The sequence below is a fragment of the Emydura macquarii genome, unplaced genomic scaffold, assembly GCF_026122565.2.
Source record: "Emydura macquarii macquarii isolate MOO-44397 ecotype Brisbane River unplaced genomic scaffold, CSIRO-AGI_Emac_v2 contig_2676, whole genome shotgun sequence".
In the NCBI taxonomy this organism is placed as follows: domain Eukaryota; kingdom Metazoa; phylum Chordata; order Testudines; family Chelidae; genus Emydura; species Emydura macquarii.
In genome coordinates this window covers 11,178,849-11,192,869 of record NW_027132813.1, presented here as the reverse complement: position 1 = coordinate 11,192,869, position 14,021 = coordinate 11,178,849, and the positions used below count along the sequence as shown (strand labels likewise).

The 14,021-nt window shown below is 49.7% G+C and overlaps 1 protein-coding gene across 1 annotated transcript in view; it reads left to right on the top strand.

Moving 5' to 3' along the window:
* DNAH14 (dynein axonemal heavy chain 14) overlaps positions 1–14,021 on the top strand; it is a 584,657-nt gene that overhangs the window by 12,176 nt on the left and 558,460 nt on the right. Inside the window, exon 5 of the mRNA XM_067564773.1 lies at positions 13,104–13,252. Within this exon, the coding sequence (XP_067420874.1) occupies positions 13,104–13,252 (149 nt within the window). The remainder of the gene's footprint in view (positions 1–13,103; positions 13,253–14,021) is intronic.

The window sequence follows — 14,021 nt, the reverse complement described above, 5'->3', positions numbered from 1 at the left end:
CAGATATAAGCTTCACAACTCAGGCCCACCTCTGCTATAAAGGGCAAATATGTCATTCACAGCAATGTGAATCCAGAGCAATTCCATCAAAGTCAGCAATGTTATTCTGGATTTACAGTAGTGTAAAAGATCAAAATCTGGCCTAATGAATGTCTGGGGAGGCAGAGAAAGAAAAATGCCTGTGTGCATGTCTACACTGCAACAAAAAACCCATGGCACTGAGTCTCAGAGCCTGGGTCAGCTGGCTTGGGCTGTGGGGCTAAAATTAGCAGTATAGACATTCAGGCTTGGGCTGGAGTCTGGGCTTTGAAATCCACCCAGTGCCCAAAAGTCTACATGGAAATTTTATAGCCACACAGCCCGAGCCAGTTGACTCAGGCCTGCCACATCCGTGCCACAGGTCTCTTATTGCAGTATAGACACACCTTCTGAGAAGGCAGTCCTCCACACCCAGTTGTGAGGGCTTTGTTTAAAGCCTGGGTTTGTTTTTGTTTTTGTATTACTTAGGTTTATGGTTAAAAGGATTTGCTCCTGTTACAAGGAGCTTGCTGTTCACTGCTGTGTCTTCTTTCCAAGTTCACATGAAAAAGAAGGAAAATATTTTTATACTGCTTATAAAAACACCTTTATGTTTATGCTGGTTTACAGAAGAACATTTATATCTGTAGTGCACAATTACTTAGGACTAGAGTTTCTGGAGCTTTTGTGATCCACATGTGGATATTTTGAAAACATTGGCCCAGATCCTGCACTTCATTAGGACAATTTTTTTTGCTGTATTTTTGGTGCAAATTGACATAGGCTTTGTAGGATCACCCCAAGTATAGGTTGATCTTCTAATGGTATGGAGCAGATGTAGCAGGTCCTACACCATTTCTTTTTGTGGGCCAATGCAGGGGCCATGGGTTGGGAAAATGAGCTGTAGTCAGAGCTTCCATGCTCCTTGACAATCTCCAGCTATAACAGGAATTTGCATCCGTTGGAAGCTAGTAAGTGTTCTTTGTTACAGTTGATTAGTGTTAAGTTAAGTAATTAGTTAGCAGCCCTCAGGGGCTAAAGTTGAGCCATGCCTGTCTCCACTGGCTTTAAAGCCTGCACTGTGTGTGCAAAACTTTTCACTGTAAGTGATCCTCACGCTCGCTGCCTCCGGTGCCTTGGAGAGCAGCATAGACGTGAGAAATGCAAGATCTGTAAGGCCTTCAAGCCCCGGACCCAGAATGAACGGGACGCCAGGCTAAAGGCCATCCTGATGGAGTCCGCGCTCTGTCTGGACTTTAAGCCATCACGTTCGCTGGCGGCACCGAGCATCTCCTTGCTGCGGAGCGCTCCACCGGCACCGAAACCTGCGATGCCGAAGAAGAAGTGGCCCGAGGCTGCACTTATGGACTCCTCCCTGTGACCGGTACAGCAGGGAGCAGCACAGGAGATGCCCCAGCCACGTGCCGTGGAGGTTACTCTGGCACTGGCATCTCCCTGCAGGGAGCCTCCCCTGACTCCTGGGGGTGGGGGAGCACCCCTGCAACGGCCATCGACGCGACAATACACGCCCTCATGGGTCTGCCCACGCCTCCATCCCCCCCTCAGCCGAGGGTTCTGGGACCGGTGTCTCGGGGTAAACCCGCATTGGGTTGCCCCGGTGGGTGGCGGAGACAGGAGTCGAGGTCTTCCCTCACACTGTCGAGGAGGGTAGAGAGTGCGGGCTCCCCTCCTAGCTCTGACTCAGTCGTCGAGCTCCTCGACACCGCGGCACCAAGGGCGGTGGAGAGGCAAGCGCGAGAGGCGACGTCGTTCCAGCTCCGCCTCACACAGGGGTCGTAGCTCCGGCTCTGGTACTTCAGCACAGAGCCTTGCTCGGCACCGATCTCCAACGCCGGTGCGGATCACGGTGCTGGTAACTCCATCAAGCACGTTGGCACCGGTTGCTTCGGAACCGGCCACTTTGGCTCTGCTGCCGACTCTGGCTCCGGCACCGCCGGCACGGACACCGCTTGCCTCAGCACCGCCGGCACGGACACCGCTTGCCTCAGCACCGCCGGCACGGACACCGCTTGCCTCAGCACCGCCGGCACCAGCACCGATCACGTCAGCACCGCCTGATCCGGCACCGATCGCCTTGGCACCGAGGAGGCGATCGCGCTCCGACTCATCGTCACGGAGATACGGGTGACGCCGCTCCTACTCCCGAGGTGGAAAACGTCACCAAAAGAATCTGAGGCACCGGAGGAGGTCATTTGGCTCCTCCAGCAATTGGTCCCCTCGGCGGCACCGGAGACGTCGGCACTGACGGTCGTTGTCTTCATCGTCCCGGGGCCGTTCACCTGCCTGCTACCACAAACGGCGGTCCAGTGGCTCTGGTCCCAGACTTGCCAACCGGGCACGATACAGCAGGTGCAGATGCCGGCACCAGCGTGGCCTCGGGGCCCCTGGCAGTGGCCATACTGGGGCCCCTGGGTGCCCAGATGGGCCAAGGGACCACCTTCGTTCATTCCTCAGTGGCCCAACCAGTACCCCCACCACCGACCCACCCGGAACAGGGTCACCCCTTGGAGGAGGGGTCAGACCCGGAGGAAGGCCCCTCCACAGGGCCCCTGCCGCAGTCCTCCTCCTTGTCCCCTGATGAGGCGGCTGCCCGAGACCGTAAGGCCCCCCTTTTTGATTTCCGGTCCCACCAGGATCTGCTAATAAGGGTAGCAGGAAATTTAAGCCTGGAACTTAAAGAGATGTCGGAGGAGGAGGAGGACCCCCTCTTTGGTATATCTGGGTCAGCAGGTCCCTCTCGAGTTGCCTTGCCGGTCCACGAGAGGGTGATGAAGATTGCCAGAACCCTCTGGCAAACCCCTTCTTCGGTGGTCCCCACCTCTAAAGGGGTGGAACGAAAATATTACGTTCCCAAGGAAGGCTTTGACTTTCTTTACAATCACCCAGCCCCGGGGACACTTGTGGTGGAGGCTGCTAATCAGCGAGACCGCCAGGGTGGCCAGGGTAATACCCCAAAGGACAAGGACAGTAAGAAGCTGGACTTGTTCGGCCGCACGATGTACTCCACTGCAGCCCTGCAACTGAGGGTTGCAAACCATCAAGCCCTCCTCGGGAGATACAACTTAAACCTCTGGTCCTCGCTGCAGAGGTTCCAGTCCTGGTTATCCTCTGACCAGGCCGCGGACTTCGCCACACTGTCCCAGGAAGGCGTGGTGGTAGCGAATGCGGCCTTGCAATCTGCGAGTGATGCAGCAGATACTGCCAGCAGGGCAATGGCTTCAGCTATCATCATGCGCCGGTGCTCCTGGCTCCCAGCTTCAGGCTTGTCGCAGGAGGTCCAACAGGCCATTCAGGACCTCCCCTTTGACGGCACTGGCCTCTCCTCAGAGAGGACGGATGAGAAGCTGCATGCCCTGAAGGACTCGCGAGCCACTCTAAAGTCCCTCGGGCTATACACCTTGCAGGCCTCGAGGCACCAGTCTCGGCCTCAGGCCCAGAGGCAGCCACAGCCACCACCTAGGCTGCCCCCCAGACCCATCCAACCTAGGAGGGGTTGGGACCGTTATAGGGGCCCCAACTGCCGCGACCGCCAGGGGTCCTCAGTGGGGCCTCAGCAAGGCCCAAGTAAGGGCAATAATAAACAATTTTGACAGTGTGCATGAGGGTGGCACTCCTCTTTTCCCCCTGGATCTATCCAGGCCCTTTACTCACAGGCTAGGGCCGTACTGCGCAGAATGGGAAACTATCCCCACGGACCGCTGGGTCCTCGGGGTAGTCCTCAGGGGCTATGCCCTCCAGCTTACAGCCTGTCCCCTGAACTCTCCCCCTATCTACCCCCTCTTCAGGGACCCCGCTCACGAGCAGCTCCTCATACAAGAGGTCAACTCTTTGCTCTTGCTCGGAGCGGTAGAAGAAGTTCCTCCACAGGAACGGGGGAGGGGATTCTATTGACGGTACTTCTTGATTCCCAAGACCAAGGGGGGCCTAAGGCCTATTTTAGATCTCCGCCATCTGAACAGGTTTATTAGATGCATCAGGTTCCACATGGTTTCCCTAACATCCATCATTCCCACCCTAGATCCAGGGGACTGGTATGCTGCCCTCGACCTCAAGGATGCATTTTTCCACATTACTATCCTCCGTGTCCACAGAAAGTTCCTCAGATTTGTGGTAGCGGGATGCCATTATCAATTTGCAGCCCTGCCCTTTTGCCTCTCATCCGCCCCCAGGGTCTTCACGAAATGTATGGCAGTAGTAGCGGCCCATCTGTGCCGCAGAGGGGTGCAGATATTTCCATACTTGGACGATTGGCTGATCCGGGCAGGTCCAGGGCCCATGTGGAGAACAGCCTGACTCTCACCTGCGCCACATGCAACAAACTGGGGCTGCTCATCAACGAGCAGAAGTCCACGCTCACCCTGGTGCAGCACATACAGTTTATAGGGACCACCCTAGATGCCACCCAGGCCAGGGCCTTCCTCCCACGGCCTCGATTTGAGACCATGGCCGCCATAATCAACGAGTTGCACACGTCCCCCACGACGAAAGCCAGGCATTGCCTTTAGCTGTTGGGTCATATGGCGGCGTGTACATATGTGGTGAGGCTGGCTCGCCTCAAACTCAGACCTCTACAAGGGTGGCTGGCCTCGGTATATATACCTGCCAGACACTCGCTAAACAGGGTGGTCACGGTCCCCACCCAGGTACTGTCCTCTCTGGACTGGTGGCGGGACCCAAGGGAGGTTCTGAAAGGGGTTCCCTTCAGAGACCTGGCTCCTTCAGTGACGCTGATAACGGACGCCTCGAACGTGGGGTGGGGGGCCCATATCAGCAAGGACCTGAGCACTTGGGCTCTGGTCACCGGAAGAGAGAGCTTTCCATATCAATGTCAGAGAGCTCAGAGCGATCCATCTGGCCTTTAAGGTCTTCCTCAGTGTCCTGAGGGGCAGGATGGTTCAGATCCTCCCAGACAACATGACGGCCACGTTCTATGTGAACAGGCAAGGAGGGGCGCGCTCCTCGGCTCTGTGCCAGGAGGCCATTCGACTATGGGATTTATCAGTGAGGCACAATTTTCATTTAACCGCCTCTCACCTCCCGGGGGTCAGGAATGACGAGGCAGACCGCTTCAGCAGGTCGTTCTTACCCTGCCATGACTGGTCACTGCACCCCGAGGTAGTGACTTTCATTTTCCAGAAGTGGGGGGTTCCCCAACTGGACCTGTTTGCGTCGTCCTGGAACAGGAAGTGCCTGAGGTTCTGCTCGCTCCGGGGTCGTGAACTGGGCTCCCTCTCCGTTGCGTTCCTACTAGACTGGAAGGGGACCCTTACGTATGCATTTCCTCCCATTCCTCTGCTGCCCAAAGTCCTCTTGAAGATCAAGAGGGACAGAGCAGATATCATACTGATTGTGCCAGCTTGGCTGAGGCAGCACTGGTACGGCATGCTGCTCGACCTGTCCATCAACATGCCGATCCCGCTCCCGAGGCGCTTTGACCTGCTCTCCCAGGACCAGGGCCGCCTGTTGCACCTGGACCTGGAATCCCTACACCTGACGGCATGGAGACTCTCTGGCTGACAGAAGGAGAGAGAGCTTACTCCATACAGGTCCAGCAGGTTCTGCTCAGTAGCAGGAAACCTTCCGCTCAGGTGGTATACCAGGCCAAGTGGAAGCGTTTCACCTGTTGGGCAGAGTCCCGGGGTATCCCACCGACTTGCTCGCCCATACAGGCGATTTTGGAGTACCTGCTCCAGCTGAAGCACCAGAGCCTGGCACTGGCCTCCCTCAGGGTACACCTGGCGGCCATCTCGGCCTTCCACCAGCCGTTGGAAGGCAGATCCCTGTTCTCCCACCCTATGTCAGTTAGATTCCTCAAGGGGGTAGAGAGGCTATATCCGCAGATCCGTGACCCGGTGCATCCCTGGGTCTTGAACCTGGTCCTCACCATGTTGACTGGATCCCCCTTTGAGCCCATGGCTACATGCCCGTTGCTCGTCCTCTCTTGGAAGGTAGCCTTCCTGGTGTCCATTACATTGGCTAGGAGGGTCTCTGAGATTAGGGCCTTGACCTCAGAGCCCCCCCATACTGTCTTCAACAAAGACAAAGTGCAGCTGAGACCCCACCCGGCCTTCCTGCCTAAGGTGGTGTCCCAGTTTCATTATAACCAAGATATCTTCCTTCCTGTGTTCTTTCCGAAACCACACGGGACGGAGGAGGAGCGGAAATGGCACTTGCTGGATGTCAGACGAGCCCTGGCCTATTACATTGAACGGACCAAGCAGTTCCGGAAGTCAACACAGCTGTTCGTGGCAGTGGCGGACCGGATGAAAGGCTCACCTGTCTCCACCCAGTGCATCTCCACATGGATCACCACCTGTATTAGAACCTGCTACGAGCGAGCGAAGGTGCCCCTTCCAGGAGCTGTGACAGCGCACTCAACCAGAGCCCAGGCCTCTTCCGCAGCCTTCCTGGAACGAGTGCCCCTGCAGGACATCTGCAAAGCAGCCACCTGGTCATCGGTCCACACCTTCACGTCCCATTACGCCATCGTGCAGCAGGCGAGAGAGGACGCGGGCGTCGGCAGAGCCGTGCTCTTGAGAGCAACTCATGGTTGACTCCTACCTGCCTCCTAGATATGGCTATTTAATCACCTATATTGGAATGGCTGCGAGCAACCACTCTGAGAGAAAACATGGTTACTTACCAGTAACTGTTGTTCTTCGAGATGTGTTGCTCATATCCATTCCACACTCACCCTCCGTTCCCACTGTCAGAGTCGGCAGAAAGAAGGGATTGAGGGGCCGCAGGGTCGGTGGCGCCCTATGTGCCGCGGCATGAGTGCGGCACTCCAGGGGGCGCCTGAGCCGACCCTACAGGGAATGCTTAGGGAAAAAAGTTCCGGGAATCTGTGCATGGGGCGCGCACACACCTATATTGGAACGGATATGAGCAACACATCTCAAAGAACAACATTTACTGGTAAGTAACCATGTTTTCTTCATAACCTGTCCTACTGTTACAGCCTCTTGGTTATTTATTGGGTAAGATTCAGGCCATTTTGTGAAATAATCCATAGCTACCAACAATTATGGATTGTTAACCTCTCTCCGGCAAAAGCCCATCATCAGCAATGCATCTCACTGGAATCCTCAGGAGAGAGTGCTACATAGGGGCTCTTCCCGTCTAGGGGGACTCTTGTTTTCAACACAAGCATCACATTTTCTGTCCTTGCCAGCATTTTAGCCAGTACAAATTCTCTCTTAGCTTGAGTAAGGTTTTTGTATTCATCACTGCTGGTTTTTCCAATACAATACAATACACCGCTGGTTTTTCCCATACAATATTTATCTTTAAACTCCAAGCTTTTTCACTTGTACCAGAGCACTTTTATTGTGGTAATTGTGAGGGGATATTACAGTCTGGGGTGGCTGTGTTTGTCAATTGATTATTCCAGTTGCACACTATTCTGATATCAGCTCCTCTTTTTGGGAAGCTTTTAGCTGCTGTGGAGTCTATTTTTGCAACCGCACATCAACTGTTTCAGTGGACGAACCAGGAACATTTTTTCACTTTTGCGAATTATGGCATGAGAGGTGACTGCCATCTCTTCTTGAACATACTCATTCTCTTGAGCAATTAATTCCTTGCTCTCCTGCTTAGAAAAGTGTTTGCAATAAGTCCTCCCGACAAGGTTGTCTGTACAGGGTATCAGCATTACCATGCTTATGTCCAGGTCTGGACATAACTGTGGAAGCATAGCACTGCAGTTTTTCCAGTTACATGGCAAGTTACCCCTCAGGATTGCTGAATCATTGCAGGGAAGAATAGTCTGTCCTGACCATAAACTTCCTCCCATACAAATAGTGATGAGAATATTCTGTAGATTTAACCACTGTTAGGAGTTCCTTTCAGGTGGTGAAATACTTACCCTTATCTCTCCTGAGAGAATGTTTGTACTGAGAGAATGTAAGTACTACAGCGGCACAGATATACCCATGCTGCTGTAGTGTAGGCAGTACAGCGATAGAAAGGGTATAGTAAATCATGGCTCTAGTAAATCCGGAGGCAGTAGCTAGGTCAATGGCAGAATTCTTTCCTCAACCTAGCAGTGTCTATGTTGGGGCTTAGGTCATTTTAAATGTGTCTCAGATGTGAATTTTTCATACCCCTGAGCAATGTAGCTAGGTCGACGAAATTTGTAGGTTTAAACCAGGCCTTAGACTTTTGCTGTAATATATGTTGCCAGCTTCTCCAGTCCTTTTGTTTTCTTGTGTCAGTACTACCCTGAACTGCAAGCACTAGCATCTGTGTACAGTGCAAAAGAGATTTTGGAACACAGATAGGCCAAAATAGGAGCAGTCACGGAAGTCCTTTTCAACCATAGAATCATAGACTCATAGAAGATTAGAGTTGGAAGGGACCTCAGGAGGTCATCTAGTCCAACCCCCTGCTCAAAGCAGGACTAACCTCAGCTAAATCATCCCAGCCAGGGCTTTGTCAAGCTGCAGCTTAAAATTATCTGAAGATGGAGATTCCACCACCTCCCTATGTAACCCGTTCCAGTGCTTCATCACCCTCCTAGTGAAAAACGTTTTCCTAATGTCCAACCTAGACCTCCCCCACTGCAACTTGAGACCATTGCTCCTTGTTCTGTCATCTACTACCATTGAGAACAGCCTAGCTCCATCCTCACTAGAACCCCCTTTCAGGTAGTTAAAGGCCGCTATCAAATCCTCCCTCATTCTTCTCTTTTGCAGACTAAACAAGCCTAGTTCCCTCAGCCACTCCTCATAAGTCTTATGCTCCAGCCCCCAAATCCTTTTTTGTTGCTCTCCGCTGGACTCTCTCCAACTTGTCCACATCCTTTTTGAAGTGGGGGGCCCAAAACTGGACACAATACTCCAAATGTGGCCTCACCAATGTCGAATAGAGGGGAACAGTCATTTCCCGCGATCTCCTGGCAATGCTCCTGCTAATGCAGCCCAATATTCTACTAGCCTTCTTGGCAACCAGGGCACACTGCTGACTCATATCCAGCTTCTTATCCACTGTAATCCCCACGTCCCTTTCTGCAGAACTGCTGCCTAGCCCGTTGCTCCCCCGTCTGTAGCTGTGCATTGGATTCTTCTGTCCTAAGTGCAGGACTCTGCACTTGTCCTTGTTGAACCTCACCAGATTTCTTTTGGCCCAATCCTCTAATTTGTGTAGGTCACTCAATATCCTATCCCTACCTTCCAGGATATCTACCACTCCCCCAGCTTAGTGTCATCCGCAAACTTGCTGAGGGTGCAATCTACCCCATCCTCCAGATCATTAATGAAGATGTCGAACAAAACCGGCCCCAGGACTGACCCCTGGGGAACTCCGCTTGTGACCGGCTGCCAACTAGATATAGAGCCAGTGAGCCCTATGCTCTAGCCAGTTCTCTATCCATTTTAGAGTCCATTCATCCAACCCCTACTACTTTGCTGATAAGAATACTGTGAGAGACAGTATCAAAAGCTTTGCTAAAGTCAAGGTATATCATGTCCACCATTTTCCTCACATCCACAGAGCCAGTCACCTCTTCATAGGAGGCAATCAGGTTGGTCAGGCATGACTTGCCCTTGGTGAATCCATGTTGACTGTTCCTGATCTCCTTCCTCTCTTCCAAGTGCCTTAAAATGGATTCCTTGAAGACCTGCTCCATGAATTTTCCAGGGATTGAGGTGTGGCTGACCAGTCTGTAGTTCCCTGGATCCTCTTTATTCTCTTTCTTGAGGATGGGCACTATATTTATTTTTTCCAATCATCAGGGACCTCCCCCAATTGCCACAAGTTTTCAAAAATAATAGCCAATGGCTCTGAAATCACATCAGCCAACTCTCTCAGCACCCTCGGATGCAGTGGACGTGTGTATGTCCAGTCTTTCTAAATAGTCCTGAACCTGTTCCTTCAGCACTGAGGGATGTTCACCACCTCCCCATTCTGTGCCTCCCAGTGCAGTCATCTGAGAGCTGACCTTGTCTGTGAAGACAGAGGCAAAAAAGGCATTGAGTACCTCAGCTTTTTCCACATCCTCTGTCACTAAGTTGCCTCCTGCATTCTGCAAGGGGCCCACACTTTCTCTAATCTTCCTCTTGTAGAAACCCTTCTTGTTCCCCTTCACGTCCCTTGCTAGCTGCAACTCCAATTGCGCTTTGGCCTTCCTGATTTCATTCCTGCATGATCGAGCAGTATTTTTATAATCTTTAGTCATCTGACCAAGCTTCCGCTTCTTTTTTGTGTTTAAGCTCAAAGATGGCTTTGTTAAGCCAAGCTGCGCGCCTACCGTATATGCTATTCTTTCTGCACATCGGGGTGGTTTATTCTTGTGCCCTCAATAAGGTTTCTTTAAAATACAGCCAGCTCTCTTGGATTCCTTTCCCCCTCATATTAGCCTCCCACGGGATCCTGCCCATCAGCTCCCTGAGGGAGTCAGTCAGCTTTTCTGAAGTCCATGGTCCATATCCTGCTGTTCTCCTTTCTTCCTTTTGTCAGGATCCTGAACTCTACCATCTCATGGTCACTGCTGCCTAGATTGCCACCCACTTCTACTTTCCCTACCAAATCTTCCCTGTTTGTGAGCAACAGGTCAAGAGGTTCATGGCCCCTAGTTGGTTGCTCCAGCACTTGCACCAGGAAATTGTCTGCGACACTCTCCAAAAACTTCCTGGATTGTCTATTATCTGCTGTATTGCTCTTCCAGCAGATATCAGGGTGATTGAAGTCCCCCATGAGAACCAGGTCCTGTGAACTGAAAACTTCCCCTAGTTGACTGAAGAAAGCCTCATCTACCTCGTCCTCCTGGTCTGGTGGTCTATAACAGACACCCACCACGTCATCACCCTTTTTGGTCTTGCTTCTAAGCTTAACCCAGAGAGACTCAACTGGCTTATCTCCCATTTCATACTGGAGCTCAGAGCAATCATAGTGCTCTCTTATATACAGTGCAGTTCCTCCACCCTTTCGCCCCTTCCTGTCCTTCCTGAACAGTTTATACCCATCCATGACAGTGCTCTAGTTGTTTGAGTTACTCCACCAAGTCTTGATTAATCCAATCATATCAGAGTTCCTCGACACTGTGCCCGGACTTCCAATTCCTCCTCCTTGTTTCCTAGGCTTCTTGCGCTTGTGTACAGGCACTTGAGATAACTGACCGATTGCCCTACTTTCTCAGTGCAATTCAGGAGGCCTCCCCTGTTGCACCCTCCTCCTTTTACTTCCTTCTGGTGTCCCATGTCCCCACTTACCTCCGGGCTTAGGTCCCCGTCCCCCTTCAAACCTAGTTTGAAGCCTTCCTCACTAGGTTAGCCAGCCAGTCTGCGAAGATACCCTTCCCTCTCTTCGTTAGGTGAATCCCATCTCTTCCTAGTAATCTTTCTTCCCGGAACAACATCCCATGGTCAAGGAATCCAAAACCCTCTCTCCAACACAACCTGGGTAACCATGCATTTACTTCTGACGGTCCCTACGTTGGCCTTTTCCTTCAACAGGGCGGATGGACGAGAACACCACTTGCGCCTCAAAGTCTTTATCCTTCTTCCCAGAGCCACATAGTCTGCAGTGATCTGCTCAAGGTCATTCTTGGCAGTGTCATGGGTGCCCACCTGGAGAAGTAGGAAGGGGTAGCGGTCTGAGGGCTTGATAAGTCTTGGCAGTCTGTCTGTCACATCCTGAATCCTAGCTCCAGGCAAGCAGCACACTTCTCTAGTTTCCTAGTCTGGACGGCAGATGGATGACTCCATCCCTCTTAGGAGGGAGTCTTTGACTACCACCACCCGTCTCTTCCTCAACTCTGAATATGCTAAATCACACTGCTGACCACTAAAATCTTTCCTTTTCTTACTCAATCTGTACAGTGGCTTTGCGATACTGGCAAACCCACAAATAAACCTTCTGTAATAAATACTCATTTTGATTTAAAACAACAAGCGCAAATCCTTGATTTAAATAATTGCTCTTAATAAACTTTTCTATGTGTACTTCAGTTATTTTCTAAAAAGAGGTGCATTCTCTTTGTTGATATTGTGTGAATTGTGCAGAATTGTGTGTGTTTGAGTGAGAGTGTGTTTTAGGCAATTGTGCAATTTTAGGCAATTGTGTTTTAGACAATTGTGTGAATTGTGCAGAATTGTGTGTGTTTGAGTGAGAGTGTGTTTTAGGCAATTCCTTTTTAAAAGGTTTTTCTTCTGTATTCATCATAAATGCGGCATACTGCATTCTTGGAATGAGAGAACCATTCCAGGTCCCTGTTCAGACCCAGTCTGATTATCACGTTTGCATATGAGTTTCAGCTCTGCAGTTTCTTGCTAAAGTCTGTTTTTTGAAGTTTTTTGTTGAAGTATGGCAACTTTCAAGTCATGCCATCATGTGCCAGCAATGCCCTTTTGCCATGTACATTGGCCAGACTGGACTGTCACTACGCAAAAGAATAAATGGACACAAATCAGACACAAAAAATGGTAACATCCATAAGCCAGTAGGAGAGCACTTCAATCTTCCAGGACCCTCTGTAGCTGACTTGAAAGTTGCCATACTTCAACAAAAAAGCTTCAAAAACAGACTTCAACGTTGTTTTTGCTGTATACAGACTAACACAGCTACCCCTCTGGAACTTTTCATAAATACAGCTATTTTCACATTATAAAATCTTGGGGCTGGGTGTTTTGTGTTTTTTACGGTGCTTAGCAAACTGTGAGCACTATTGGAAACAAATGACAACAACAGATGTTTCCCAAATCAATGTTTAGTTTAATTTACCAGTGTTTAAATCAGAAGTTTAATTCTTAAAGTTCTGTCACTTTCAGAACTAACTACTAAATCATTTTTAATATGATAGTATATATTTTACCTAATATAGATAGATGCACACAGTTTCTAAAGGGTTAAATGACTGGGGTTTCTTATTTGATTCCTTCCCCCCCTCCCCAATTGCATATTCCCTTCATAGAGAATTACCTTTCATTTCATGCTAGGAGGAATTGTGCCTTAAGTGTAAATGTGAACCATTTTATAAATGTTTTCTTCTAGTCAATTATTCTTTTCTCTTATTTGATTGAATATTCAAATTATTCATTGAGAATAATTTTCTTGTTCAATTCTAGACTCTCAAGAAAACAGAGTCCTGAAATGGCTCAGTGCGAGACAATGATACCCTTAGAGCTCAAGAGTGACACTGGAAAGAAAGTTTCCATGATTCCTGTTCATGAAGGATGTCAGCAAGATATTGGCACATCAGCTGCTTCTGCTATAGGTAGTGAAGGAAAATACAGTAAATATGAACTTAAAATAGCAGAAAAGGAAGGGGAGATAAAAATCGTCTGTTTTGTGTTGGTATAGATATGCTTAGGATAATTCTTATGGTGATAAGAAAAAATGCTTTCTGTGCATTTGTAACAAGACCATAAATCATGAGTACTCCTATTTCAATTACGATCACATTCTAACTCATTCTGTTCTTAAATTTAAACTTTATTTAAGTCTGGCTGTCCTTTTAGTATTTGGCATAATACATTGATTATAAAGCAGTTGTCCTCTGTCAAAATAGTGTATTGTTCATTCCTCAATTGCACGAGTCTTTATAATGGAATTGGATTAAGTTCTTGCTATTAGGACTGTGACACACCTTAGAATCATTAACAAATGACATTATTTCTTTGAGTGCTTGCCCATGTGTATTCCACTTAGGGGTGTGTGCACCCAGTGTACTCAAACCAGAGAGTTCTGTGGAGCATTTATCCTGTACCTCCTGATGGGTGTTTGAAGGATGGAGCAGCCTCAACCCTCCTTCAGTTCCTTCTCATGGTCTGGCTGTGAGTTAGAGCTCCTCATGTTCTGCCATGGTCTCTTTCTCTTGTCTTGAGAATTTTTATTTTCCTTTGAAAATAGGTAATAGAACACTTTTTAGCACTTCAATGTGTGTTCTTTTGGGTTTTTTTCTGCATCCTGCAGAAAGAGTTCCCTTTCATGCTGAGAGGTGAAGCACTGGCTTTATGCTGTCACTGAGATTTAAACACTGCCCC